At 35.3% G+C, this 25,523-nt stretch overlaps 2 protein-coding genes across 4 annotated transcripts; both read right to left on the bottom strand.

Annotated features, from left to right (window-relative positions):
- Window positions 1–576: 576 nt before the first annotated feature.
- On the bottom strand, window positions 577–5,993 carry LOC135836953 (uncharacterized). Its single transcript, XM_065352044.1, has 6 exons — window positions 5,756–5,993; window positions 5,442–5,657; window positions 5,213–5,342; window positions 1,746–1,840; window positions 1,403–1,639; window positions 577–1,167 (listed from the first exon to the last, which is right to left on the bottom strand). Exons 2-6 carry the CDS (start codon window positions 5,637–5,639, stop codon window positions 1,066–1,068), a joined length of 762 nt encoding a protein of 253 aa, XP_065208116.1. The 5' UTR covers window positions 5,640–5,657; window positions 5,756–5,993; the 3' UTR covers window positions 577–1,065.
- A 2,029-nt stretch (window positions 5,994–8,022) lies between these two features.
- Window positions 8,023–25,416, bottom strand: LOC135836950 (MOG interacting and ectopic P-granules protein 1-like). Of its 3 annotated transcripts, none has more exons than XM_065352040.1 (9): window positions 25,262–25,416; window positions 25,028–25,092; window positions 21,769–24,410; window positions 21,373–21,676; window positions 18,202–18,290; window positions 17,871–18,092; window positions 17,364–17,801; window positions 16,959–17,099; window positions 8,023–13,527 (listed from the first exon to the last, which is right to left on the bottom strand). In XM_065352040.1, the coding sequence occupies exons 2-9, from the start codon at window positions 25,083–25,085 to the stop codon at window positions 12,148–12,150; spliced, it is 5,274 nt and encodes a 1,757-aa protein (XP_065208112.1). In that variant the 5' UTR covers window positions 25,086–25,092; window positions 25,262–25,416; the 3' UTR covers window positions 8,023–12,147. The 3 variants fall into 3 exon arrangements, with proteins under 3 accessions (XP_065208112.1, XP_065208113.1, XP_065208114.1); XM_065352041.1 differs by lacking the exon at window positions 25,262–25,416 and adding an exon at window positions 25,164–25,222; XM_065352042.1 differs by having other exon boundaries at window positions 13,469–13,609.
- Window positions 25,417–25,523: the final 107 nt, after the last annotated feature.

The following is a 25,523-nucleotide window of genomic DNA, read 5'->3' as shown; positions in this document are numbered from 1 at the left end:
GGGGGTTTTTCTAATTCCAATTCGTGATTGTTATGGCCTAGCCTGCGCATAAAATATTGACAAATTTTTTCTTGTGAATAAAAAAAAATACATACTCGTAAAATACTATCTATGTAATATTAATGACGATAAAAATAACGAACCCGACTAACCATGGATCTGGGTAATAGATCTACCAATGATATTCATTGATTTTTTTCAACACTACATAGATGTAAGAAATAGAGAAACTCGTGAAATTATTCGATCGGTTTGGTCTTCAACATTATTCGACGACGTTTACTAAAGCGGCACTAATAAAAAAATTCCAGTCAAAAAAAGTTGCAAATTTACTACTATACTAAATGCTTATTCATATGCATATTTTGTACAATATTTGGCGCTTATCAGTTCGAAATTTCTTCGCTATAATTTATAGTACCTATTTTCGTAGATCCATACACTTGTAATTGGCCTATTACTTTGCATATTTGAGATAACGAGACGCGAAACACGTTGCTATTGTATTCCAAGTCAAGCTGAGTGGCTGCTTCACCTTATCAACTCTGTAAGCGCAGAAAGAAATATGCATTCGGATAAAGTAACTCGAAGATGAATTTATTCACTTTAAAGTCGATAGAGCAGTCAAAAATAATAACACGTAGGTCGTAATAAATATCTACGAGTACCTAAATAAAATAGGTACACAATAACAACAGACTAACCTGTTAAAAAAAAGTATAAAAGTTACAAAAAACCAGATCATACAACGTAAATAAGTAATACAAAATGGATTTTAAAAAATGCACAGATCAATCAATTAAAAAAATCCACACGTTTTGCAAAAATAAGTGCAAAAAAAATGTAAAAAATAAAAAAAAACACGAAATGAACCAAAAAATAAAATAAAACAGTGTTCTACAACATGGACGGAATAAAATAAGAATAAAACCTCAGATCATTCATTCGAGTGTAAAAAAAAAATACAAATCGAGTGATAGAAAAAAAAGTCGAATAAATAAAAAATGACGATGAGAATCGAGTGAGTAGTACAACTAAACTACAAACGTGTCGAGAACAGTGCGATCAAACGGCCGGTGCAGTTGAAACAGTGCTATGAGGTGTTGTTGGTCGAGATCCGGCCAATGAATGAGTGGTAGAAGCGTTCAAAGAAGCCATAGTGCCCATCTGAAAATAAACAAACACAATTCAGAACACTACTAGTAGATAAAATTTTCCAATTACAAATAAAATAAGGTCGTTAATTATTATAGTTAGACGAAATAACGGAAACATTTTCAGCCATTTCCGTATTTTCGATCTGGCCATCTGGTTTTAAACGATGAGACTGAAATTCGATAAACAAGACTTCGGTAAATATTGCAGTATATTACTCAATCGCACTTTGGTGCGGTCAACTTACCCTCAGATGAGCTAAATCTTCCAATTTTGACAGATCTGATAATTCTAAATACAACGAGTACACTAAAAGCCAACCGTATACGTTCAAAGCTGTAAAACAACCCCACAGCAGCAACATGGTAATATTGTAGAAAAATATCTGATCGTTGACGATGGATATGAAAACCCAAGCTACGAATCTGAAAATTGTAAAAGCTGCGAACGCGTACAGCCAAGCTGGGATTCGTTTCTCGTATTCCTGCGTGAAGAACAAAATATAAATTGTGTTGTATAAAATTGAATTCCATACCACATCACACACACTCTCTCTATTTTCTAACCAAGTAATACGTAATACGACTCACCTTTCGCAGAGCGTTAATTAAAATAATGCTAGTGACGAAAATCACAAATCCGCCAACCAACGAAAATAGTCCGAACAATATCAACAAATTTCTCACTGAAATCAATCTCGAGTTATTTGACTAACTAAGCACTGAAAGTATTTCATACTTATGTATAGTCACACTTGCAGCGGCGGATCTAAGAAAAAAAGCCCACTCATTTCAAAAATTGTGATTTTTGACCTTCCCCCTCCCCTCGTTCTTTCATATCAAAAATTAGATGTTTTGCCATGAAACGAGTCTTCCATGCAATTTTAATGGAGAAATAAAATTCTTTTTGCCAATTTTGGCGAGTAAAAAATAAATTTTTAGGCAAGTTAGGACGTCAAAAAATATTTTTTTTTGGCCAACATTTTTTTAGAAAATCTTGCATTTTTTTCTCAGAAAAATCAGTTTTTTTTTTAAATTCATAAAAATTAGTTTTATATCAAAATTATTTAAAAATCTTACATTTTTGCTGAAATTGCGAAATAATTCACTTTTTTTGAACAAAATGTAAAAAAGACCCCTTAGTTTATTTTTCATCAAAATTGCTAAAAAGTTATTCTTTGCCAAAATTGCTGAAAGTAGCCTCTATTTAGTCAAAATTTCCAAAAAATCGCACAAATTTTGTATAAGTGTTTAAAAGGACTCATAGGTTGTCAAAATTGTCAATGAAACGAGATTTTTGTCCAAAGTGCTTCAAAATCATTTTTTTTGTCAAAAAAATTTCAAGAAATGTTTTTTCTGTGTTCATACTGTTTATGACTTTCTAAAAACTTGGATGAAAAAACATGCGTTTTTGGTCAATCTTAACAAAAAGTGTATTCTTCTTGCAGTATTTTCACAATAAAAGTAAGATTTGTCTTAATTTTGATGAAAAGGGTGATTTTATTGATAATTTTGATAAAAAAATGATTTTATTTGGCAATTTTGGCGAAACAGGCGGATTTCCAAAAATATTGCTTTCTGGCAATTTTGATTTAAAAAAAAAAAAAAAAAACTGATTTTATTTTGCAATTTCCATGAAATAGGCAGATTTTTAAATTTTGCAACTATAATAATTCAAGTCTTGGTACAAATTTTCAATTTTAGCTAAAATTAGTTTTGAAATGGGGGGGGGGGGGAGCGGTGTTGAAATTTTGGCAAAAATATAGCTTTTTGGGAATTTTGATAAAAAAACATACTTTTTTTTACAGTTTTGACAAAAATGGGTCTTTTTTTACAGTTTTTACAAAAAAGTTCTGTTTTCTGGAATTTAACCAAACAAAGTACTTTTTTTGTCTTTTTGAAATTTTTACAAAAAAACAGCTTTTTACTCATTTTGAGGACCAAGGGAGGGTTTTTCTTGAAAATCCGCTCAAGTCAAAAGTACTTTGCCTAGAAATGAAACATTTTCAAAATTTTCACAATATTGAACATCAGGTAGTAAAAAAGTAAAATTTTCGATAACCTTGAAAAGTTTTACAAAAAATGATATTTTTCATTAAAAAACTGATTTTTATGCATATTTAGAAATAAAAAAGATTTTTGAGACAAAAATGGTAAGATTTTCTGGAAAAATTTCAGCTGTTAGTTTTTACATTTTTGCGGCAATAAATTCAACTTTATAGCAATTTAGATGAATAAAACAATTTTTGAGGGGTAAGTTTGACAAAAAATTGGTCCATTTTTTCATGTTATCAAAATTTTTACCAAAACAAAATGGTTTTTAGATAAATACTGTAATTTTTATCTTATTTTAGGTGATTTTCAGAAATTTTTATGCCTTTCTTTCACACAGTTTTCAACTCTGATCGGATGTTTTGACACGAAACGAGTCTTCTCTACAATTTTGGTAGACAAATAAAATTCCTTCGCAAATTTTGGCAAATAAAAAATAGATTTTTAGGCAAGTTATGATGTCAAAAAATGAATTTTTCTGAGATTTCTTAGGCAAAAAAAATGATTTTTTAGCACATTGAACGAAAATCTTGTTTTATAGGCAATTTTGACAAAAAATCAGTTTTTTAAAAACATTTTTACAAAAATGTACGATTTTTTGATAAAAGATGATTTTCATTTTACAATTATGACGGAACAGGTTGATTTTCAACATTCGACCAAAAAACTCGGTTTTCTGCATTTTTTCCATAAATATGTCTTTCTGTCTCTGGCAATTTTGATAAAACAAACACCGATTCTATTTTGCAATATTATTTTAAAATAGTCAGATTTTTCAATTTTGCAACAAAAATGCACGAATTTGTAAAAATTTTTAATTTTAGCTAAAGGGAGGGGGGTTTGAAATTTTGGCAAGAAATATAGGTTTCTAGCAATTTTAATGAAAAAACTGGTTTTTTTTTTACAATTTTGACAAAAATGGGTCCCTTTTCACAGTTTTTCAGAAAAAAGTAGAGTTTTCTGGAATTTAGCCACACAAAACAGTTCTTTTTTCTTTTTGAAATTTTTACAAAAAAATTAGCTTTTTGTTCATTTGGAGGACCAAGGGAGGATTCTCCGCTATTGAACAGGTAGTAAAAAAGTAGAACTTTCCATAACCTTGAATAAGTTTTATAAAAAATCATGACTTATTTTTCATTAAAAAACTGATTTTTATTGCAATTTAGAAAAAAAAGATTTTTGAGACAAGAATGCAAGATTTTCTGGAAAAGTTTCAGCTGTTTGCTTCTGCATTTTTGGCAATAAATTTTCTGAAAATTTTTACAAAAAAAAGAGCAAATTTTTGGCACTTAAAAAACAAGTTTCTGGAAATTTTCAACAAAACAAAATTTTTTTTCCTCAATTTTGCCAAAAACACAGATTTCTTCGTAACAGTAAAAAGCAAAATTTTCTGAATATTTGAACAAAAAGGAAGTTTTTTTTTTTGCAATTTTGGCAAAAAAAATTACACTTTTTGGCAATTATTTAGATAAGACAGAAAATATCGAATGTTTTTGGTCATTTTTAGCGGGTAATCCTTTATGCTTTTTTCAAGTTTTTTTTTTTTTTGCATCATTTGTGCATTTCACTTGACCATTTTTTCGAACTATTTGGAATATTTTAACATTTAACCTCAATGTTTTTCTGGTGTAATTTTCAGTGATAATTGCTTTTTCGGGGTACTTCTGCAACATTTAGAAAAGTTTTCGAAGCTGTTTAGCATGGTTTTTTAGGCAAATACTGAATTTTATCTTACTTTTGGTGACTTTCCGCAATTTATATGCTTATCTTTTACACAGTTTTCAACTCTAATGTTTTTGTTCAAAAAAAATCAAAAAAAAATCGATGCCTTCTTGAAAATTGGTCCAGTGCTCTTTTTGAATAACGAATGAAAAAATTGAAAACAATCATTAAAAGGGGTCCATTTTATGATCCAGCTAGTGCCCTTTTCGCCGTGAGTTAAATCCGCCCTTGTACACTTGCGATCTTACGATGATGATGCATGTACCAGATTGCTGATCACTTACCCCAAGCACTTCCCACATAAACAAATTGATAGCTAATTATATAGTAACCGTAATGACTGGATCCGGGCGCAGCCATAGCTAAGCAATACACGTCAAAAATTGACTGAGCTATGGTGAAAATACTCAAAAACTGAAACATCAAGAAGACGGCGTCTTTTAGAGTCAACGTTTAAAGATATTTTTAGTAATTTACGTAGGTACTGTTCATTACGACGAATGTAGGTATTACCAATGAGTAACAAGCAACTAATAGCGATCCCCTTTGGATATCCAAGAAGTACGCATCCTGAAGAATGGGCCGTTGATACCAAGGAATTCTCAACGATTTTATAGATCTCGAAGATTTTAAATTCGTTGTCGATCTGGACGTTACGTGAGAATAAATGGACGGAGTTCCCATGCTCGGTGTTCTTCTACCGTAATTCATTTCAACGAATACCAACCACTGCAAGACCGAAAAAGAATAATTATAAACTTGAATGATATGTACATAGATAACCGTACTTGGCTTGGTATTTTCAAAAATTTCGATTAGGCGCTTACCAGGAATTTCGAGTGAGACGATGGTAGGACGGAGTTTTTGAATGTTGCACCGAATCCAGAACTTTCAACGTAGCTTATTCAGGATCTTCATTTTGCAATGGCTTTAAACACCAGATATGAACGAATAACTCTGAAAAATTCTTCAAAACTTGATAATTATTAATTTATATAAATTAATTTTTTTTTCAAGCAACACCTTCCAACAGGTTTCAGATTACTCATATCATCGACGCCCTGAAAAAAAAAATAAACACAATTACAAAAGGTAATGTATTCGGATATAAAACCAATGTTACGACGAAGCATCGAAAATCGAAATACCCAAAATTCGATTTTTCTTTTTGAACGTGAACAATCTGAGGTGGCCTATGTGATTCTTTTTTCTGGTGCATCGATTTACTCATAAAATTCATTTTATTTCAGGGCTGGTTAGCCTATCGCATTGGCTAACGCTAATGGCTAAAGCTAAAACAAATCTGCCATTGGCTAAAGCTAACAGCTAACGGCTAACGAGCAGTCATTGGCTAGCTATCGGCTAATTTATTAGAAGTGCAAGTGGCATATCAAAATACTCTTCTAATTCAGACCTCTTTTGTGGTAACATTTACATTGATTTTATATTCACCAGTAATGGTCAGTTCTAAATTGTTTGAGAATGATAAAAGATAAAATGCTTTACATGCTGCATTTGACAAGTTTTTAAATAAATTCAATTTTTTATTTGTATTACATCGTTATTCATAATAAAAAAAAACGTGTCTACCAAAAAAGCAAGTTGAGAATAGTAGAAATTTTTTCACTTGTGTTTTGTGTTTACTGTGCTACTCCTACTTCACAGTTCTCACTTTCTCAGTAGGTACCTATAGAAATGTAATGTAAGATAGGATGGGAGATAGGAAGAAACACTAACACCACACAAATATTACAATTTTAATTTTTAATTAATAAATTAGCATTGAAAAGGACGATTTCAAAGTTTCAAACTTCAAAGTTCAAAAACTTTCGATTTAATTTAAAAATATTGGTTTATTTTATTTATGTATGGTCAATGGAAAAAAAATAAAAAAATGAAGCTGGAACTGGGCAGAATTGAAAAAAAAATTAGCCATGGTTAGCCAATGAATCATTGGCTAAAGCTAAGGCTAATGGCTAACGAACTCTCATTAGCTAAGCTATTGGCTAGCTAAAATTGTGGAAGAAGCATCGGCTATCGGCTAAAAGCTAACGGCTAACGGCTAGCTAACCAGCCCTGTTTTATTTTTAAATTTAAAAAAAAATCAAATTCAAAATGAGTCATGGCAGAGCAGACTTTGAAATGAAAAAATAACTTTTCAAGCATGCAAAGCAAAAATCAGTGCTTTTTGGACGTTTCTCAACAATTTTGGCAAAACTTTTCATCATTTTTGGCTACGCATTTTATCTACTAAAAATTGACACTCTGATAATTTTGACATTTTTGACAAAATTTTAGCAAAAACAAGATTCTTTTAAACAATCTTGGCAAGAACAGGACTGTTTGATAATTTTATTTTAGGCGAAAACTGGCCCCTTTTAAAAATTTTACCAGAAATGGGCAATTTTTGAAAACTTTGACAAAAATGGACACTTTTCAACAATTTACGATTGTGCTGAAAATGGATGCTTCTTGAATATTTTGCCAAAAATTGACGTTTTTCGACACAGTTTATCCCAAAAATTGACACATTTTGAGTTGGGGCAAATTTGACAAAAAAAACAAAAAACAAAAAACAGAACCTCATAAGCAAGTTTTGCAAAAAAACGAGACTTTCGTTTAGCAATTTTGGAACAAGAAGAGAAATTTTTAAACGCGAAAATAAATTTTTTTGGATGTTGGGGTGGGGACTGGGGAGGGAGTACAAAACATTATGGACTATCAATACTTCAAAAATTAGCGTCCTTCCAAAAAAGACCAGCTCATCTCACAGGTAAATTTCTAGTGCCAACGCCTTTTTTAATCAATGAAATCAAAAAAGTGGCATTTTGGTCTACCTTTATGTCGACCAATCAGAGAAAACTGAAATTAAAATTAATTTTTTTTTCAATTCGAAAATTTTTTTTAAAAAATGCATTTAACGTAAGGTAAAATCTTTAAAATCCAATCAAATTAATTAATTAAAAAATTTCAAACAATTTTTACACATTGAATTTTCAGTAAAAAAAAAAAGAAATCATACTACCAAATCATAAAATTCTCCAGCTATCTTTAGAAAAAAATAACCCATTAAAAAAATCACACACCAAAGCAAAAAAACTTGAAAACTATAATAATCAACGTTTTTATATTATGTAAAATGTTTTCAAAACATAAAATCATATACATTTAATTACAACATAATTAATATCGCAGTTATGAGTAGTTTATTTGAATTCTTCGATCTGCATGCTTGGTAAATATCATCGCGATGCTTTACTTAAAAATGTATACCTAATTGTAACTAATAACTAATATTATATACACATACGTGTGGTTCAATATTTTCAAAATTTTAGTACAAAATTAAATAATCATACATATGTATGTACATAGACAAATTTACAACATAGAAATGATTTCTTCATGTCTCTAACATTCAATAATATACTCGTATAAGGAAAGTGGAGAAAACCTTTAATACAAGATGAAGAGAATTCGCGTGTTGGTCAAACGCTAATGAAAAATAAAAGGAAAAAGTTATACATTATAAAAATGTTCACAAAATAAAAATATCCCTAAAGATATGCTTGGAATAATGGTTAAATATATAATATTATTTTGCTAAAAAAATACTTAGTAGTATAAAATTAATAAATTCTCATAAGTACAAATACGTAATTAGAATATATTACAAAGTAAGTCGAAGAAGAGAGAAAAAAAAGAGAATTGTTTATAAATAATTTCAATAGTCAAAATAAACATTTCATTAAACAACGACTCGTATCACTGACTACACAATTTCCAAACATAAACTATTAAAAAAAAAAAATACACGTAATTAAATTTTGTTTAAAATTACACAAGTTGATAGATAATTTCTTGTAATATCTCACGATTATCACAAAATCAAAATTAAAAAGTACTCTTTTCAAGAGAAAAGACCATCTAGACCATGAAAATGAAAAAAAAATTCAACAATGATAACAATTTCTAGTCTGGCAAGATTTACATACGTTCCAATAATACATACATAATTTACCTAATAAGAATAGAATACAACTATCGTCGTGAAATATTTAAAACGTGGAAAAAAAAAACATAAAAAAAAACAGCGAATAAAACGCCTAAATAAATAAATACGTAATACTACTTAAGAAAATTAAACAAAAAAAAACACACTCATCAGTTCAAAAAAGCATTACAATAAAAAAGAAGTATTAGAAAAATAAGGAGAAAAAGTACTCGATCTTGATACGTGTATTTTAATCTCCCTTATCCGAAACAGAATTACTCAATTTGTGAGAACTGAGAAGACTTCGCTACAGAATCGTATCATTTGACGAGCATCGAAACAAAATAAAATACAACAAAACAGAAGAACAAAAACTTCAAGGAAAACAAACGAACGTATTTCAAAAGCAATGACGCAGGTACAAGCGAAGAGGGATGAGATCTTTTACAAGTATTTCCCTTCTGAAGATCTTTTAAGTCGAACCAAGAGTGATTGAAAATGAAGCAACAGAGAAAAAAAAGGAAGAAAACGTACTTCGGCGTAAAATTTTGAAATTTTCATCACACCAGAATCGATGATTTTGAATTTGGAAAAAAAGTGAGAACAGACTTTTTTCTTTTTTAAATTTCATCATCTCAACGAACAAGGCGAGTTCAAAGGTGACGGAGGCGAGGAGGGGGGGGGGTGCTGAAAAAATATCGAATCAACGAAAAAAAAGTAATTGGAGACTGAAATGTAGGTTTTTGAAGACGTTGATCTTAAAATCTTGAAATCAATTTGACCCCTAAATCGAAACTAAGATCTCAAGGCCTCGGAGGGGGGGGGGCAGGCTCAAGGCACAAAATTTTTTGAAATACGCAATATGGCATCGAAACGCAAATTTTCTAGAAGGCTGCATCTGATCATATGACTCACTCGAGCCCAAAACCAAAATTGGACACCCTGAAGATGGGCTTGGGGCTCAAAATTTTGACAAATCGAATATGGGTATCGAACTACTGGGTTTTAACACCTTGAAAGTTCCAATACTGGAATCAGCTTGATGCAAAAACAAAACCGAGCTCGCAGAGCTTCAGCATGGGGGAGGGGGAGAGGGTGGACTTCGAAGCCCAAAATTTTTAAACCAAAATACACGTTTTGAAGAAGACCGAAGCTGTTTCTTTGACCCCAAAACCAAAATTTTGAGCACTTCAATGTGGGCCTTGGAGCCCAAAATTTTGAAAAATCCAACATAGACATCAAATTACTAGTTTTCAGAAACGCTAGTTCGGATTCTGGAATCAGTTTGACCCCAAAATCGAAACTAAGTTGCTAGAATCTCGAAAGAGGAGGAAGAGGAGAGGAACTCGATCCTCGAAATTTTGAAAAAAAATCAACGTGGTATCAAAATACGTATTTTCAAGCAGTTTGAATCCAATTATGCCCCCTAAACCAAAATTTGACCCTCTGGAGGGAGGGGTTTGGGTCGTGAATTATGGAAAATTCAATCAGGCATCAAACTATGGTTTTTAGAAACGCTGGTTCAAATTCTAGTATCAGTTTGACACCAAAATCAAAATTGAGCTTCTAGAACTGGATTGTGGGGAGCGGGGGGGGGGAGGAAGGAAGGAGGAATCGTTCAAAATTTTTTTTAAAATGTTTGGTTTTCGAATCGAAGTGATCTTGATACGTATTTGGACATTTTTCACCATTTTCCCCTCCCCTCTCCTCACCTCCCTGTGGAATATTTGAACAAAAAAATTATCCTTCCCAAATTTCAATCAGACACAGTAAAGGGGAAAGGAGGGGGAGAGCTATTCAAATTTCTAAAAAAAAAATGCTCAACCATTTATTCCAATTTTCAGCTGATGTTTCATGGGAATGAATGACTAAATCGATGAGAATGGAAAAGGCCATAGATGACACCTTACAGGGTCATTCCACCTGAACTCAACCAACCTTTTCCAACTTCAGCAGCACATACCTCCAAAGCTATATGAAACTAATCAAAACTTATTTGATGCTTTTTTGAAATATTCAATTTTCGAGATTGGATCTTTTATTGGAAAATGAGCACCCCCTCCCCCAAATTTGGACAAAACTTTCAAAAAATATCTGAGGCAAGTGATATATCAAATTGTATGTTTTTAGTGACGCTGAACACGAATATGACGTCAGATTTTGGATTGGACCCCATCCACGGCCCCAAGCACCTCCCTAAATGGGGGTAAAAGTTCAAAAAAGTGTTTTGTTCGTGCGACACATGAAACAGTATGTTTTCGATATCGCTGAACACGAATATAGCCTTAGTTTTTCAAATTGACCTCACCCATGGCCCTCAGAACCTCCCCAATGGGCGAAAGTCTAACAAATAGGTAACGATAATCAAAAATCTGACGTCATACTCGTGTTCAGCGTCACCAAAAACATACAATTTCATGTGTCGCACGAACAAAAGACTTTTTTGAACTTTTACCTCGTTTGGGGAGGTGCTAGGGGCCGTGGATGGGGTCCAATCTTAGATCTGACGTCATATTCGTGTTCAGCGTCTACGAAAACATATCATTCGATATATCACATGCCCCAGAATTTTTTTGAAAATTTTGCCCAAATGTGGGGGAGGGGGTACTGTACTCACATTTTTTTTTGGGCGAGTTGACATGGAATGACCCTACAATCAATTTGAAGGGTTTTGGGAGAAACTTGGCTCGCTATATCGAGGTGATTTTGCTTCAAGCAGGATTTATAGACTCGAGTTTGCATCGGAAAAAATCAATTCGAAGGATATTTCATTTTCAAAAAATTTCTGTACAAGTAACATTTAAAAATATACCATCAGAATAACTCAAAACCCAAAAACCATCGCACTTGACGATTAAAATTACAATTTTTTTTTTACAAATCAACTACAACCTCCTTCGATTTTTTCTTTTCCGAATTACAAATGCCAACTAAAACCCAATAAAATGCAACACGAGCGCAATTTGGTCAATTGAAAACTTCAGATTTGAAATGAAGGCAACCCTCATCATCACTCTCAGCCTTGTTCGTACAAAAATTCCCAAAAGCACCACAATTTCAAACACACATTAATTATACCTACAAAAAAAATCACAATAGGTAAAAAAAAAAAAAAAAAAACTAAGCAAAATACATAAAATTTAAAAAATCTATAACCATATAGATTAAATGGAGACCGTTAAGCGTCGTTTACTGTACTTGAAATTAACGTGGAATCAGATCATTTCACGATGGAAGAATAAACGCTTCTTCGTTATCGTCGTCGGATTTACGAGAATCAGCCGCCGCCGCCGCCACCGCCACCGGATCACAGTCGACGATTTCAACATCGCTATGGTCACTATCGCTATCACTCAACAGACTAATGAAAGCCTGCGGTTTACTAGGAGCAGCGGGTTTAGGTTTAGCGGCTTCTGCCCTAGCACGAGCCGCCGCCGCCGCTGCTGCAGCCGCACCGGGACCCGAGTACCGGGTAATGCTTTTCGTCACCTTGACGGAGCTTTGACTGAAAATCTGCGTCACTTGAGGAGCGCCGAATCGGTTCCCAGCCGTAGAGAAACCGACTGGTCTCGGTGCACTGCTCATCATAGTCACGGTTCGATGATTGAAGATGGTGAACGGTGCGGCTTGAGATGGAAGTCGATATCGAGGATTCTGCGTTCTGGTCGCAGTCGCCGGGGCCGTTCCGCGGATTGTACTTGAAGTGACCGTACGTTGTTGCGATATCATCGTCGTTGGTCCGGACATGAAGTGTTGGTTGAACGAATTCGAGGAACCCGAATAACTGGTCGTCGATGGTCTTCGGTCATCGACCGAGTTCAACACGTCTTCATCCGAAGTCGAAGATCCGTCTATCTCTGCACTATCGGCGGTGCTTTTCCGAACATTTTGTCTAGCAGCGTTACGACGACCTCTCGATATCAGCTTCTTCTGTTTACCACCACCACCGTTGACTACCGTAGCTGGACCTGGTTTGGGCCCAATCTGCCGAGACGCTGGAGCAGTTCTACGAGCTTGAGCTTTTTTCTTAGCCAAAAAAAGCTCGATCTGTATTTTACGTTTTTCGTACATCGTGTTCAATACGAACACACGTCCTCCCTTCTGCTTGCATTTGGCTCTGGCGTCATCATCGTGCAAGTCTTCAGTCGCCGAGTAGACGACTTCGGCGGCAACCAGGTTCTCGGGTTCGGGTTGGCTGGAAGTAGTGGCGGCGGCGGCAACCGTTTCTAGGGGTTTGTTTTCGACGACTTTGTACTTGCAATCGACGCTTAAACGGTGTCGTTTGATTTCGATGAAGAATTCCTTCAAATTGTATTGTTTTCGAACTTGGTCCGAGACTGAATTACGATCGAACTTGGTCAATTTAAACGCGTTCTCTTTATTCGCTATAGGAATAAATGATTTTAAATCTAAACGCGATACTACTATCTTGAAGCTTTTCAGGTGTTTTCCAATCAAGTGCATTCGGAATGCTTCGTAGTTGGCGAAGTTTCCCATCAGACAGGTGCATTTACACAATCGCTCGTTACCGTGGTCAGATTTTTTAGTAGTACTACTACCGTCGTCGTTGTCCTCTTTGTTGTTGTTGTCTTCGCAACAATCCATCTGTCAATGCATTACAAACATAATACATACCCAGGTTAATACACACGATTGCGCCCCGCGTTTAGTTTCCTTTCTTTTACACCTGTAACCAATAAAAGTGTACCATATTTTCAATTTTCTTTTTTATTATTATTTCGATTTTTATAATAATAAAGTAATAAAACAGATTTGAATTTTTTTTCTTGGAAAAATTTAAACGACATTGACGGGTCTTTTTTCAGTTTTTTTCTCAAGAATTTTTTAAATTTTTTTTTCAATTTAAATTTTGTAACAAAATTTGAACTCAACATGCACACCATCGCAAGACTCGTCGACGACATTCGTGTAATAAAAAAGAGGCCTTAAAAATATTTACAAATTGTTTTTAAAAAATGAATAAAATATTAGAGGAGATTTTGTTTGGTTTTCAATTTTGTAGGACAATTATTATATAGACACCACACTTTTTGCATTTTCATCCAGGACGAACGACGAAAAAATTTCAAGTTTCTGAATTCGGACAGCAATTTGCCAAAAATTTTACCTGAGGGCGCTGTGGTCGGTATTTCGGAAAAACGCGATATTCGTCGTAATTACTTACGTTATCATCAAAGTAGCTCCCAGAACACACTGTTAAAGGTACTGCAGTGTAAAAGAAAGGATTTTCAAATTGTAATTTCAATAAAAAATACGTATCTAGCCTAAAATATTGAAAAAAACATACGATCTACGTCGATCATCCGTCGCCTACAAATAAGATAAAAACCATCGATCTGTCCGTTGTCCAATATAGAGAAAAAAAATCGTCGCAGCTTGCTACATGAGAGTTCAATTTTGCCTTCTTAAGAGCTTATTCTTCGAATTTCAGACCATTTCTCATCTCCCTGGTTTTTTTTTCAAAATCAGGGAGGGGTAATTTGGGATTTCTGAGGGTCGTACGCGAAAAATGAGTAAATATTAGAACTCAGATCCTTCGAAAACCCAACAAACCACTCTTCACATGCCATTTTCGAGTTTCTAAAATTTTAACCATTTTTTGGGGCAAGATAGTTTCTCAAAAAAAAAAAATAACTTTAGTAACCAAAACAGCTGGAAAAAGTAACCAGAAAAATCATAAAAATTCAAATAAAAACCATTCATCGACACTTCGAAAGTGAACTGGGTGAAAATGCAAAAAGGAAGCATGAAAAAAATATCGGGTTCTCAAAACACCTGAACTAATGAAAAAAGTTGGAAAATTGATATTTGGGGGGAGGGGGGGTCCACCAAAATAGGGAGGAACTAAATTTAATCTTATTCAAAAATCATTTCGAAAAATTAAACACAAACATACCAATTTCAAAATTGTAAAAATTGTGACACGAGCGAGAAATTGATGAAAAAAATTATTTGAGTGTTGAGAAAGAATAAACAATAATATTTGAAAAAAATTCCATAAATAATAAGAATCATTTTGTAACAGAAAACTCATTAAAATCAACGGTAATGGGCGGGGGAGGCAAGCTTGTAATCCAAATTTGGTAAAAAAAAAGTGATTTGTGAAAATCATTTTAAAAATTCGAATACAAAAAAATGTACTGTACTTCAGAAATGAAAATCCTCAAATTCGCGAGAAAAATACATTAAAACTGGCAAAAATTAACACAATAATTTTCAAAAAAAAAAAAAAAAAAAAAAAAAATTGAAATTGAGAGAAAATAAGGTGACCAAAACAGGAAGCAGAGGAATGATCAAGATCTGGAAAGAAAAACTCATGAAAACTCATGATAATCTTCACAAAAATTTAGGCACAAGAAAAAACACGAAAATTCGGGAAGAATCGTCGAAAAATTGGGGAAATAGAGAATTTAAAAGAATAAAAAATGAAAAAAATCAAGAAAGCCCAAAAAAATTCACAATAAAAACATAGAGTCTTAAAATCCGAAAAAACCTCTCAAAAAACTCAGAAAAACTGCAAAAAGGAGAATTCTACAAAAATTTAAACAGAAAAAATAACAAAAATTTGGCGCAAAATTAGAAGAAAATTTTATAAAAATCGCGAAAATTCGAGAAAAAAGGTTTCGTCGAAATCAAGAACAAAAATTTAGTCAGAAAAACGAATTGATAAAATTCAAAACAAAATTGTGAAAGGGATGAAAATGGAAAACTCACGAAAATTCAGTACAGGAAAAATCACAGAAAATTCAAGACAAAGAACTCGCGAGAAATAAAAAATACATACAAATTCGGGAGAAAAATCGAAAAAATTTTGAAGAAAAATCATCGACAAATTTCAAGAAAAACTCAAGACGATTCGAGAGAAAAAAATAATTTCAACTTCAAAAAAAATTGTTCAAAGAGAGAGGAAATCCTGAACTTCTTACCCATAACTAGGAAGGAAGGGGAAAGGAGAGAAGGATCAACGAATGAAAGATAATTATCAAGACTAAGAAAAAAAAATCCATCTCGAAAGGTGAAAATTAAAAAAACAAACTCATCAAATTTTGAAGAAGTCCCACCCCCCCCCCTCCCTTGAAAAAAAAACGTAAGCCAAAAAATTACTAGTTTTTTTAAAGCACAAGACTCGAAAAAAACTGTTGAAATTTTAAAAAAATTCAGTCAAAATTAAGGCAAAAAAATGACCATAATTAAGAGCAAAACTAAAATCGTGAAAATTCAAAGTTGAAAAGTACACTGATTATCAAAACTGGAGAAATTTCGCCAAAATTTGAAAAGAAAAAAAAATGGAAATTCCAGAAAAATCATCGAAAAACTAAAAAAAAAGAATTCGCGAAAATACAAAAAAATGATATCCCTCAAAATTGAGAAAAAACTACAAAAATTCCCCCCAAAAAAACACCGAATCGGGGATTTGAGCAATATAATAAGAACATAATTATGTACAAGCCTAAGGGAAAATTTTTATGAAAAAATCACAAGAACTCGAGGTGATAATTGATAAAATTCAGCAAAAATCTACTAAAAACTAACGAGAAATTCAAAAATAATAAATGAGTAATACGTTTGTTAAAATGAGATTTTTTTTTAAATTTCAAAAAAAAACCATCAAATTTCGAAAAATAAAATTCAAAACGCTGAAAAAGCAGTAAGTTAAAAGCATTTATTTCTTCAAGGATTTTGGTTATAAATTTCGAAAAAAAAAGAAGGAAATTTGTGAAAAAACGAAGAGCAACCTTTCATCGACACAGACATTTACAAATCAAAATACACGCAAATTTAAAATCCCGAAAAGTCATTTTTGCTATCTCAGTAGCTGCGCTTTAAACTACCACTGGCCCTATGGATAAATTTATTATACGAAAATCCGATTAAAAACATCAAAATTTCGAATGAATACCACAAACCCGTCACACCATTCGAAGCCATCGTTTGTACCCGCCAAATTTCACCAAACAAAATGAAAATATCACCGATGGTATTCAAGATATGAGATGAAAACTTCAGATACTCACTTTTTTACTGTTGGACACAGTTTTGGTTATTGTAGCTGCATTAGATTCTCTATTATTATTACTAGGTCTCGTCGATCGAACCGGTTGCGGTATTATAGTAATCTCGTCGTTAATTTTCAACGGTTTTAGTAACGTATCGTTCTGAAATGAACAAACAAACACGTGTTAAACAAAATAAAGCAGACATGTGCACGACATTATCAAATATGTACTTAATTTATTCTTATCGAAATGATATCACTACATCAGACTGCATACGAAGATAGCAACACGATCGTCGATTACGAATTATTTTTGTTCACCCAAAATGGTGTTTTAATTCTCAATATCGATTTAATCGGACACATTCGTCCTTCGCTATCGTCGCACAGTCACAAAAAATCCACTCATCTCTGCATCACTCACTTGAGACGAACTAGGCGCTGGCGGAGGTTTCTTCGACGGATCCATGGCTCGCTTAGCGACCACGCTGTGAGCCGAATACACGTGACTTTCGAACTGCTTGTACATTCCGAAGGTAGCCGTGCACACGGTACACTTGTACGACAGATGGGCCGGTTTCAGAGCCATTTGGTGATCACGAGCGACATGATTCAGAAGCTTCCATTGATATACACGACCGCAAACCGGGCACCGGCCGCCATCTTTGCCTTTATTAGCCGCTTCCTGCATGCTAGACGTGACCAAACCGTGAGCGCCGAGTAAATGACGTTCTAAGCCTTGATCGGTGAAGAATCTTTCTTGACATTTTTGACAATTCAAAGGCGGTCGGTTGTAGATCATTTTCGGGTGGATTTTCACCTTGTGTATCCACTGCATGTGATTTCGTAATTGTTCCAAGTCCTGCGGATGTAACTTCATTAGTGAAATCTTCCAATACGAGTGCACGAAGGGTGCGTTGAACCAACTTACCTTAATATAACCGTCGCAGATTTCGCAGACGACGAAATTACCGCCACCAGCTTTGTTACTGGCTGCCATGGCAGCGTTCGAGGATTTACCAGCGCCGGATTTCGAGTTATTGGACGAAGCGGACGGCTGTCTCGGCAAAGGAGTAATAGAGATACTGGGCTGATTTAGTAATTTAGCTGCCGCCAAACCAGGCTGCGACGATTGCGATTTATTATTCTGAGTCTGCAGCGTCGTCGACGAACATGAAATAAAATTGAAAAACAAACGATATTATACGACTAATTCTTCGAGTTGTACTCGTAATTTCGACAGCTGAGCGTTGACAAATCACCTGATAGATTTGAGCACCGGATAGATGGTAACCTTGAGGTAATAAAACGGGCGTTTGCGTGTTCGCTCCTCCTGGTCTGAACATCATACCTGTAAACAGAAACGATGACAAATGGGATTAGATGAATGCATTCAAAAAGATTTGTTCAGAATTAGAATTTTTAAAATTTCTAACGAAAATTTTAGACAGTGTCATTCCATGTCAATTGGACCGAAAAATGCGATTTTGAAAGTCATGTCTTTCAATTTCGCTCAAATTTTGTTTACAATGTCTACACCCCCCCCCCCCGCCCAATAAGCAAGAAACCCACAATCAGTTTGGTCCCGGCTCCTCAGGGGCAGGTGAGAAGGCTTTAGTCATTTTTACATTGTCTCGAGGTACTCAACTTCAGCAGCACATGCCTCCAAAGCTATTATACCTTGATCGAAACTGATTTCACAGTTAGAAAGGGTATTGCATTTTGAACTTTTAAAGTACATATTTTGAAATTTCAAAATGGCGCTGTAAGTGGGAGCTACCATTTAAAATTCTGAAAAAATTTTCATAGATGTACCTTTTGATGCTTTTTTTGTTTCGAGATGGGATCATTTAATGTAAGGGGAGCACCTCCTCCCCCAAATTTGGACAAGACTTTCAAAAAAAATTGTGGGGCATGTGATACATCGAATTATATGTTTTTGATGACGCTGAACACGAATATGACGTCAGATTTTTCATAGAACCCCATGTACGGTCCCCAGCACCTACCCAAAAGGGGCAAAAGTCAACAAAATGGTTTCATTCGTGTGACACATGAAATAGTATGTTTTTGGTGACGCTGAACGCGAATGTGACGTCAGATTTTCAATAGGACCCCATGCACGGCTCCCAGCTCCTCTCCAAAAGAGGTTAAAGTAAAAAAAATGGGTTCAATCTCCTCTTTATCGACAATTTTGACAAAAAATGAGTCCTTTTAACCATTTTTACATAAATGTATGATTTTTTTTAGAAATTTGGACAAAAAAAGCAAGACTTTTACTGGTATTTTAATGAAACTTAACATCTGTTGGCTATTTTGACAATTGAAAATTTTTTGAGTAAAAAACAAGACTTTCTGGAAAGATTGACTAAAAAGTTTCTTGCAATTTTGGTTTGGCAAAGAGCAACTTTCTAGCAATTTTTTCGAAAAAAAAAAAACTTTTTGTGGTGGAAATTCTTGGTAATGGGTCTTTTACAGTTTGTACAAACAAAAGCTAAAATATTTTGTAATTTTGACAAAAGAGAAAATTTTTTGATATTTTTGATAAAAAAACTGATTTTTTTAATGAAATTTAAAAAAAATAAAGTGATTTTTTTGCGATAAATGCAAGATTTTTTGAAAAACAGGATTTTCTGAACAATTTAGACAAAAAGTGTGTCCTGTTTACGGTATTTACAAAAAAAAGTAGGCAGAATTTGTCACATTTTGATGAAAGAGCTAGGTGAGACTTTTTGATAATTTTAATGAAACAGACTGATTTTTTGTAACAAAAATGTAAGACTTCGAAGTAATTTTTCGACCAAAAGCGGAGGGGGGGAGGTCCCAACATTTTTTTGAAAAATATGTCTTTCTCGCAATTTTGATTTTTGAAAAATGGTTTTATTTTGTAATTTTAACGAAACTGGCAGATTTTTCAATTTCGCTACAAAAATGCAAGACTTTGTAAAAATTTTCAATTTTTGCCAAAAACGAGGGTTTTTTCAATTTTGGCAAAAAATATAAATTTAACACTTTTTAATGAAAAAAACATGTTTTCTGACAATTTTTACAAAATGGGCCCTTTTTACAGTTTTTACAAAAAAATAAGACTTTTCTGCAATTTTGCTAAACAAAGTATTTTTTTTCATTTTGCAATTTTTACCAGAAAAAAAAACAGATTTTTGCCTTTTCCGACAAAAAAAACAAAGCTACCAAGAAATGTTGACCAAAATAATGTATTCTATTTAGGTACCAAAAAGGCAAAACTTGCTAAAAATGTTGATTTTTAAGAAAAAAACAGGATTTTTTTTGCAATGTAGGAAAAAAAAGTAGTTGAATAAATTTTTTGGTAATTTCAGTTGAAGAATTCAGAATTGATTTTTATGAAATTTAGAAAAAAAATATTTTTGAGACAAAAATACAAGATTTTTTTTGAAATATTTGAACAGAAAAGGTTCTTAGAAAAATGTTTTGAAAACATCTTATTTCCAGAGTAGAATTGTTTTACAAAACTCAGCTTTAAAGACAAACCCTTTGTTGGACTTCCCCCCAATGATGTTGGCTCTCTTGTTTGGAGCCCCCACCCCAAAATTTGGGGAAAATAGAAAAATTTTAAAAATTTACAGTGAATTTATATTTTATAGGAACCCACCGCAGGACGAATTTTTCGAAAATGAAAAAAAAAATACTAAGGAATCAGTTTGTTCCAAGAGGTCATCACTACGGGTGTTGGGAGGAAGGAAAATCCCAACTTCGAAAATAAGGATCACCCAATGCGATATCGAAAACACACTATTTTACGTGTGACTCGAATAAAACAATTTTTTCGACTTTTACCCCCCTATGATGAGGTGCTGGAGGCCGTGGATGGGGTCTAATCAAAAATCTGACGTCATATTCGTGTTTAGCGTCATCAAAAACATAATATTCGATATATCAAATGCCTCAGATTTTTTTTGAAAGTTTTGCCCAAATTTGGGGGAGGAGGGGCTCCCCTCCATTAAAAGATCCCAAATCGAAAACTGAATACTTTGAAAAAGCATCAAAACGTACATCTGTGGACATTTTTTCAGAATTTTCAATAGTAGCTCCGACTTACAGCGCCATTATGAGATTTGAACTTTTAAATTCAAAATACAATGCCCTTTCGAACTGTGAAATCAGTTTTGATCAAAGTATCATAGCTTTGGAGGCATGCGCTGCTGAAGTTGAGTACCTCGAGACAATGTGAAAATAATTGAACCCCCCCCCCCCCAACATGGCTTGGGCCAAACTGATTATGGTTTTCTTACTTATTTGGGTGTGTAGACAATGTAGAAAAAAAATTAGAGCAAAATCGAAGTACTTGACTCAAAAACGTTGGTCCAATTGAGGTGGAATACCCCGACAACCTGCTACATCGTCTCCGCGATTTACAACCTCGAAAAGATGTAATTCGATGCCACAAATCTCACCTTGATTAGGAGTTTGCATTGGAATCGATCTTTGTTGAAAGTTGGCCTGGGCATTAGCGGCATTCGGGAACCTGTTGACGAACTGATTGATCAAATTTGGCCTCTTGTTAGCAGCGTTCATCATGTTATGTTTCATATTGGTCGCATTCGGCAATAACTTGGGTAACAGAGTATTCTGCTGCGGCGCTTGTTTCAGACCGGACATGGCCGCTTGGTACACAGCATTGCCGGGACTCATGGTAGGTGGTCGGTTTCTCGTCATTCGCGGTATCTTCGCCGGAGGTTCCCAATCTAGCGGTGGTTCCTAAACACAAACCCAAAACACGTCGAAATTTACGTACGAGTAAAATATAATTCGAAACGAATCTATATACTCGACTGTCGCCGAAAACATACCTGGTTTCTTTCTGGACGGTATTTCTTCGCGCAAGATATCAGATGCCGGGTAAGTTTACCTTTTTGGTTATCTTCGAATGGGCAACTAGGGCACTGATGGAATGCCGGAGCTCGTTCGAGTCTGCCTCTGACATTGTGTTCGGCTTCCATATGGTACAATATGTCATGGGGGCTTCGTACCTCTAGGGTACAGAAATTACACCTGTACGTGAAATTCTTCATATGCGGCGTTTCCAAATGATGCGCCATCACGAGCATCGATTCCGTCTTGAAACTACACAATTCGCATTTTTTAAGCTCCAATTTGAACGGGTCGTTGTTTTCTTTGCTCGATTCGAGCGTCTTGGTCAGCTCGTCGATGGTCGATTGAACGTCCGCGGAGCATTTACCGCCTTCTTTATCCCGTTTACGTCTCTGCGACCGGAGAAGATCGGTTTGAACTTGTTCTTGAACTAGATTCAAACCGATTTGCATGAAGAACTTGCCCAACGGGTTATCAAAATAGGAAGCAGGTTTTTTCGGATCGTCGGTACCGGTGGTCGGACCGGCTGTGATTTTCTTCTCGATTTCTTTGATAGCGTTGGCCGGTGACGTGTCGATTTCCATCTTTTTAACGCTGTTATCCGGTTCAATGGTTGCCGGAGGTTTAGAAGCGGTCGCCGGAGGCTCTTCGTCTACCTCCATAGGTTCGACGGTCGAATCGCCGCTTTCTTTAGCATCTTTTTTCTCTTCGCTGGTGGTGGATTTTTCTACTTCTTTGGCCACTTGGTTTTCAGCGCCTTCTTTTTCTTCTGGTCGTTTAGAATCGTCCTCTGTGGTCGAGCTTTCTTTCGGAGCAGCATCATCGGTAGCTTTGTCATCGGATGGTGCGGCAGAATCGCCACTAGGGGCGGTTTTCTCTTCGCTTTCGCTCGGTGTCGGTTTCTCATTGGTGCTATTTTTAGCTTCGTCGCGTTCTTGTTGCTCTAGTCGAGCTTCTTCTTCGGCTATCATTCGCTTAATATCGTTTTCGATTTTTTCGATGTGTTCTTTGAGCGATTTCATCGGAGGTTTTTCATAAACGTAGGGTACGATGAACGAGGGAGCTTCGACGACGAACATGTCATCCGTCAACGAAGGTAATATAACCGGAGGTTGTTTATTAGCAGGCTGAGTCGTCTGAACTGTTGAAATGCTCGTTGCTGACGGGGTCGTAGAATGAGCCAGCGGTACCGGTGTGACCGATGTCGTAGCCGGTCCAACGACAATCGGTTTAATCTGAGGGGGCGGGTTCTTGAACTGCGAGTACATGCCTTGAGCCGGTAGACCGATCGGTATAACGGAGAATGCAGCGTTCGACGAAGCGGTATTACCTCGTGTAGCGTTAGCAAAAGCACCAGCATTTATCGGTAAAGAGACCGGAATCGGAAGGGAGGCAGCGGACGAATTTGAACCACCTTGCTGCGATACTGGTATCGGTCCTCGGCCCGATAATATCGAGTTAGTATCTATTATCACTAAAGTTGGTTCTTTTTTATTCGAACGAGACGCTTTGGTATTGGAGGCGAATTCCACCAAACCTTTGGTATCACTGACGACGATCGTTTTGTTACCTCCGCGTACTTTGCCAGCTGATAATCGACGAGGTTGTTCGTCAGCTAACGGATCGGTCGGAGTAACTTCCTCGATCTCGTCATCACCGCCGCTGGAGCCAGCCGTACGTTTTCTACCGCCGTCGTTGCTGCTGTTGTTTTCAAATTCGGCGCCGTCTTTTTCGGCGTAGCTTTTTTGTTTATTTAGATTTCGACTACTTCTACGAGGAGTAATATTCAATATAGACATGGAAGATTTCTTCGACCATTTTTTGCCGCTTTTATCAGGCGTACTTGTAATAGAGATCACTTCGTCGTCTTCGTTAGCTTCGTCATCTTCATCACCGCCGGTAGAGCTCGATCTCTTATCGCCTCCGTCGTGGGATCGTTTACTACTTAAATCAGTCGCTACAACGTCGTCTTTAGCACCGTTCTCGTTGACAGCTGTAATAGTTAGACCCGACAAACGGTTATTCGAAACGATGCTGTCGTCTTTAGCAACACTCGCACTGGACGTACTAACATCGTCGATGGTTAAACTCGCGACTTGGCTACCTTTCGGGTTCGATTGTAGCCTAGATTCAGCCTTATCGCTATCACAATTCGTATCTTCATCAACGTTCATCGATAACGGATCGGAGTCGTTGATGCTGTCTGAATTACCCTTGGTCACAGAGCTTATAGATGTTAGATCGGGTATAGGCTTTTTTGAAACCGAGCTCACGTTCGTGTTCGCAGATACGGGTGGTCGTGATTTGTCATTTTGAATGCTTTCGCTGTCATTATCGTCGTCGTCTTCGTCGTCTTCAGCGTACGATGAAGCGTCTAGTTGCAGGCGACCGTTAGCTACAGTTGCGTTGCCGTTATTTTGTGGTTCGTGGACTTCAACATCATCTGCTGTATCGCGAATCGTATTTTTATCGTTGTTTATATCGTCTATTTTGGATTTATAGCTGGACGAGATACATTTATCATCTTTCGACGGCATCGATTCGTCATCTAGGATCTGAGAGTCTGACGGAGAGTTCGCAGCAATACTGGGAGCGTCGTCGCCATTCAATTTTATCGAGTCTGTAATTATAGAAATAAACAACGCGATTAGTTTGTTTACTAAATTTGAAAACAGTTTTCAGTTTGAGATTTTAAAGGTATAACGAAGTATTCGTGATTCGGAAACGAAAATACAAGCTTATCGAAGATCATTTCATCGAATATTTCAAAAAATATCCCCTCTACGGTTCAAAATCAACGACAAGTTGTTGAACTAGAATCGAACTTCGATCAACGTGGGAAAAAACCGTTTGGAAACGAATGAACCCACATTCTCGAAACATACGAGTAAAACAGCACGAACCAAAATAATATCACTGTTTTTAGCCAAATTCACCATTATTCTCCAATCTAATTAACCTAAGAACAGTTTTACTCATTACATCTTACACATTTACCACGTTATAATTGCAGTTGTGTACGTAAAGGTCGAGCTAAGGAACTTTCTCAGTACGATGAACGATGATACTTCAAAATCACACCCAACACTCCCCCTAGTCCCCCAACCGAATGAAAAACCCAAAATGGGGTCGTGAACACTAAAAATCATCGAGACTAGCGAAAGCATAGTTTTCAATTAACCGATTTAGCGACACATTGTTAGATAATAAAAAACATAAAATGAGATGTATCGTTACCATGTTCATCATCCACTTCGCCACTGCCGCCGCTTAATTCATTCATAACTTCCGCCATTATCTATCTGTAAACATAACGAACGAATATTTTACACATTCGCGATGATAGAAGAATAAAAATACCGTAATCATTAACCAAACTACAACTAAGCTGAAGACTGCGGTTTTCGACGAAATCGTTCGATCATTTTATCAAAAACATTAGCAAAGTAATAATCAAAAAGATATCCTTACACATTTAATCACTCCTCAGCATTACTCAGACTCCAAAATAACATGCATTTATTTCTAAAACAATGAAAAAGCACCGAAAAAAAAACACCTAAGACCAAAGGGTTACGATTACGATGAGATCACAGACTGAGCGGGAGGGGAGGTTCACGATCCCAAGCCTAACGTACCGGTCCATTTCCTTGAACCTGTGCTTTTTCCCCAAAGCGCTGGTGAGTTTGTGGTACGATACTCCACCGCTAGAGTGTGTTATTAAATTGAAAAG

The sequence above is a fragment of the Planococcus citri genome, chromosome 2 (genome assembly GCF_950023065.1).
Source record: "Planococcus citri chromosome 2, ihPlaCitr1.1, whole genome shotgun sequence".
Classification (NCBI taxonomy): Eukaryota; Metazoa; Arthropoda; class Insecta; order Hemiptera; family Pseudococcidae; genus Planococcus; species Planococcus citri.
Note: the sequence above shows the minus strand (reverse complement) of the source record. Positions and strands in the feature narration are given on the sequence as shown.

Coding starts and splice junctions, on each gene's coding strand:
- LOC135836953 (XM_065352044.1), bottom strand. CDS start 5,639: ATGAATTACGGTAGAAGAACACCGAGCATGGGAACTCCGTCCATTTAT. Junction 1,640..1,745: donor TAATTAACGCTCTGCGAAAG/GTGAGTCGTATT, acceptor TTCTTCACGCAG/GAATACGAGAAACGAATCCC. Junction 1,168..1,402: donor AAGATTTAGCTCATCTGAGG/GTAAGTTGACCG, acceptor GTTTATTTTCAG/ATGGGCACTATGGCTTCTTT.
- LOC135836950 (XM_065352040.1), bottom strand. CDS start 25,085: ATGGCGGAAGTTATGAATGAATTAAGCGGCGGCAGTGGCGAAGTGGAT. Junction 24,411..25,027: donor CGAAGTGGATGATGAACATG/GTAACGATACAT, acceptor CTATAATTACAG/ACTCGATAAAATTGAATGGC. Junction 18,093..18,201: donor CCGGTGCTCAAATCTATCAG/GTGATTTGTCAA, acceptor ACGACGCTGCAG/ACTCAGAATAATAAATCGCA.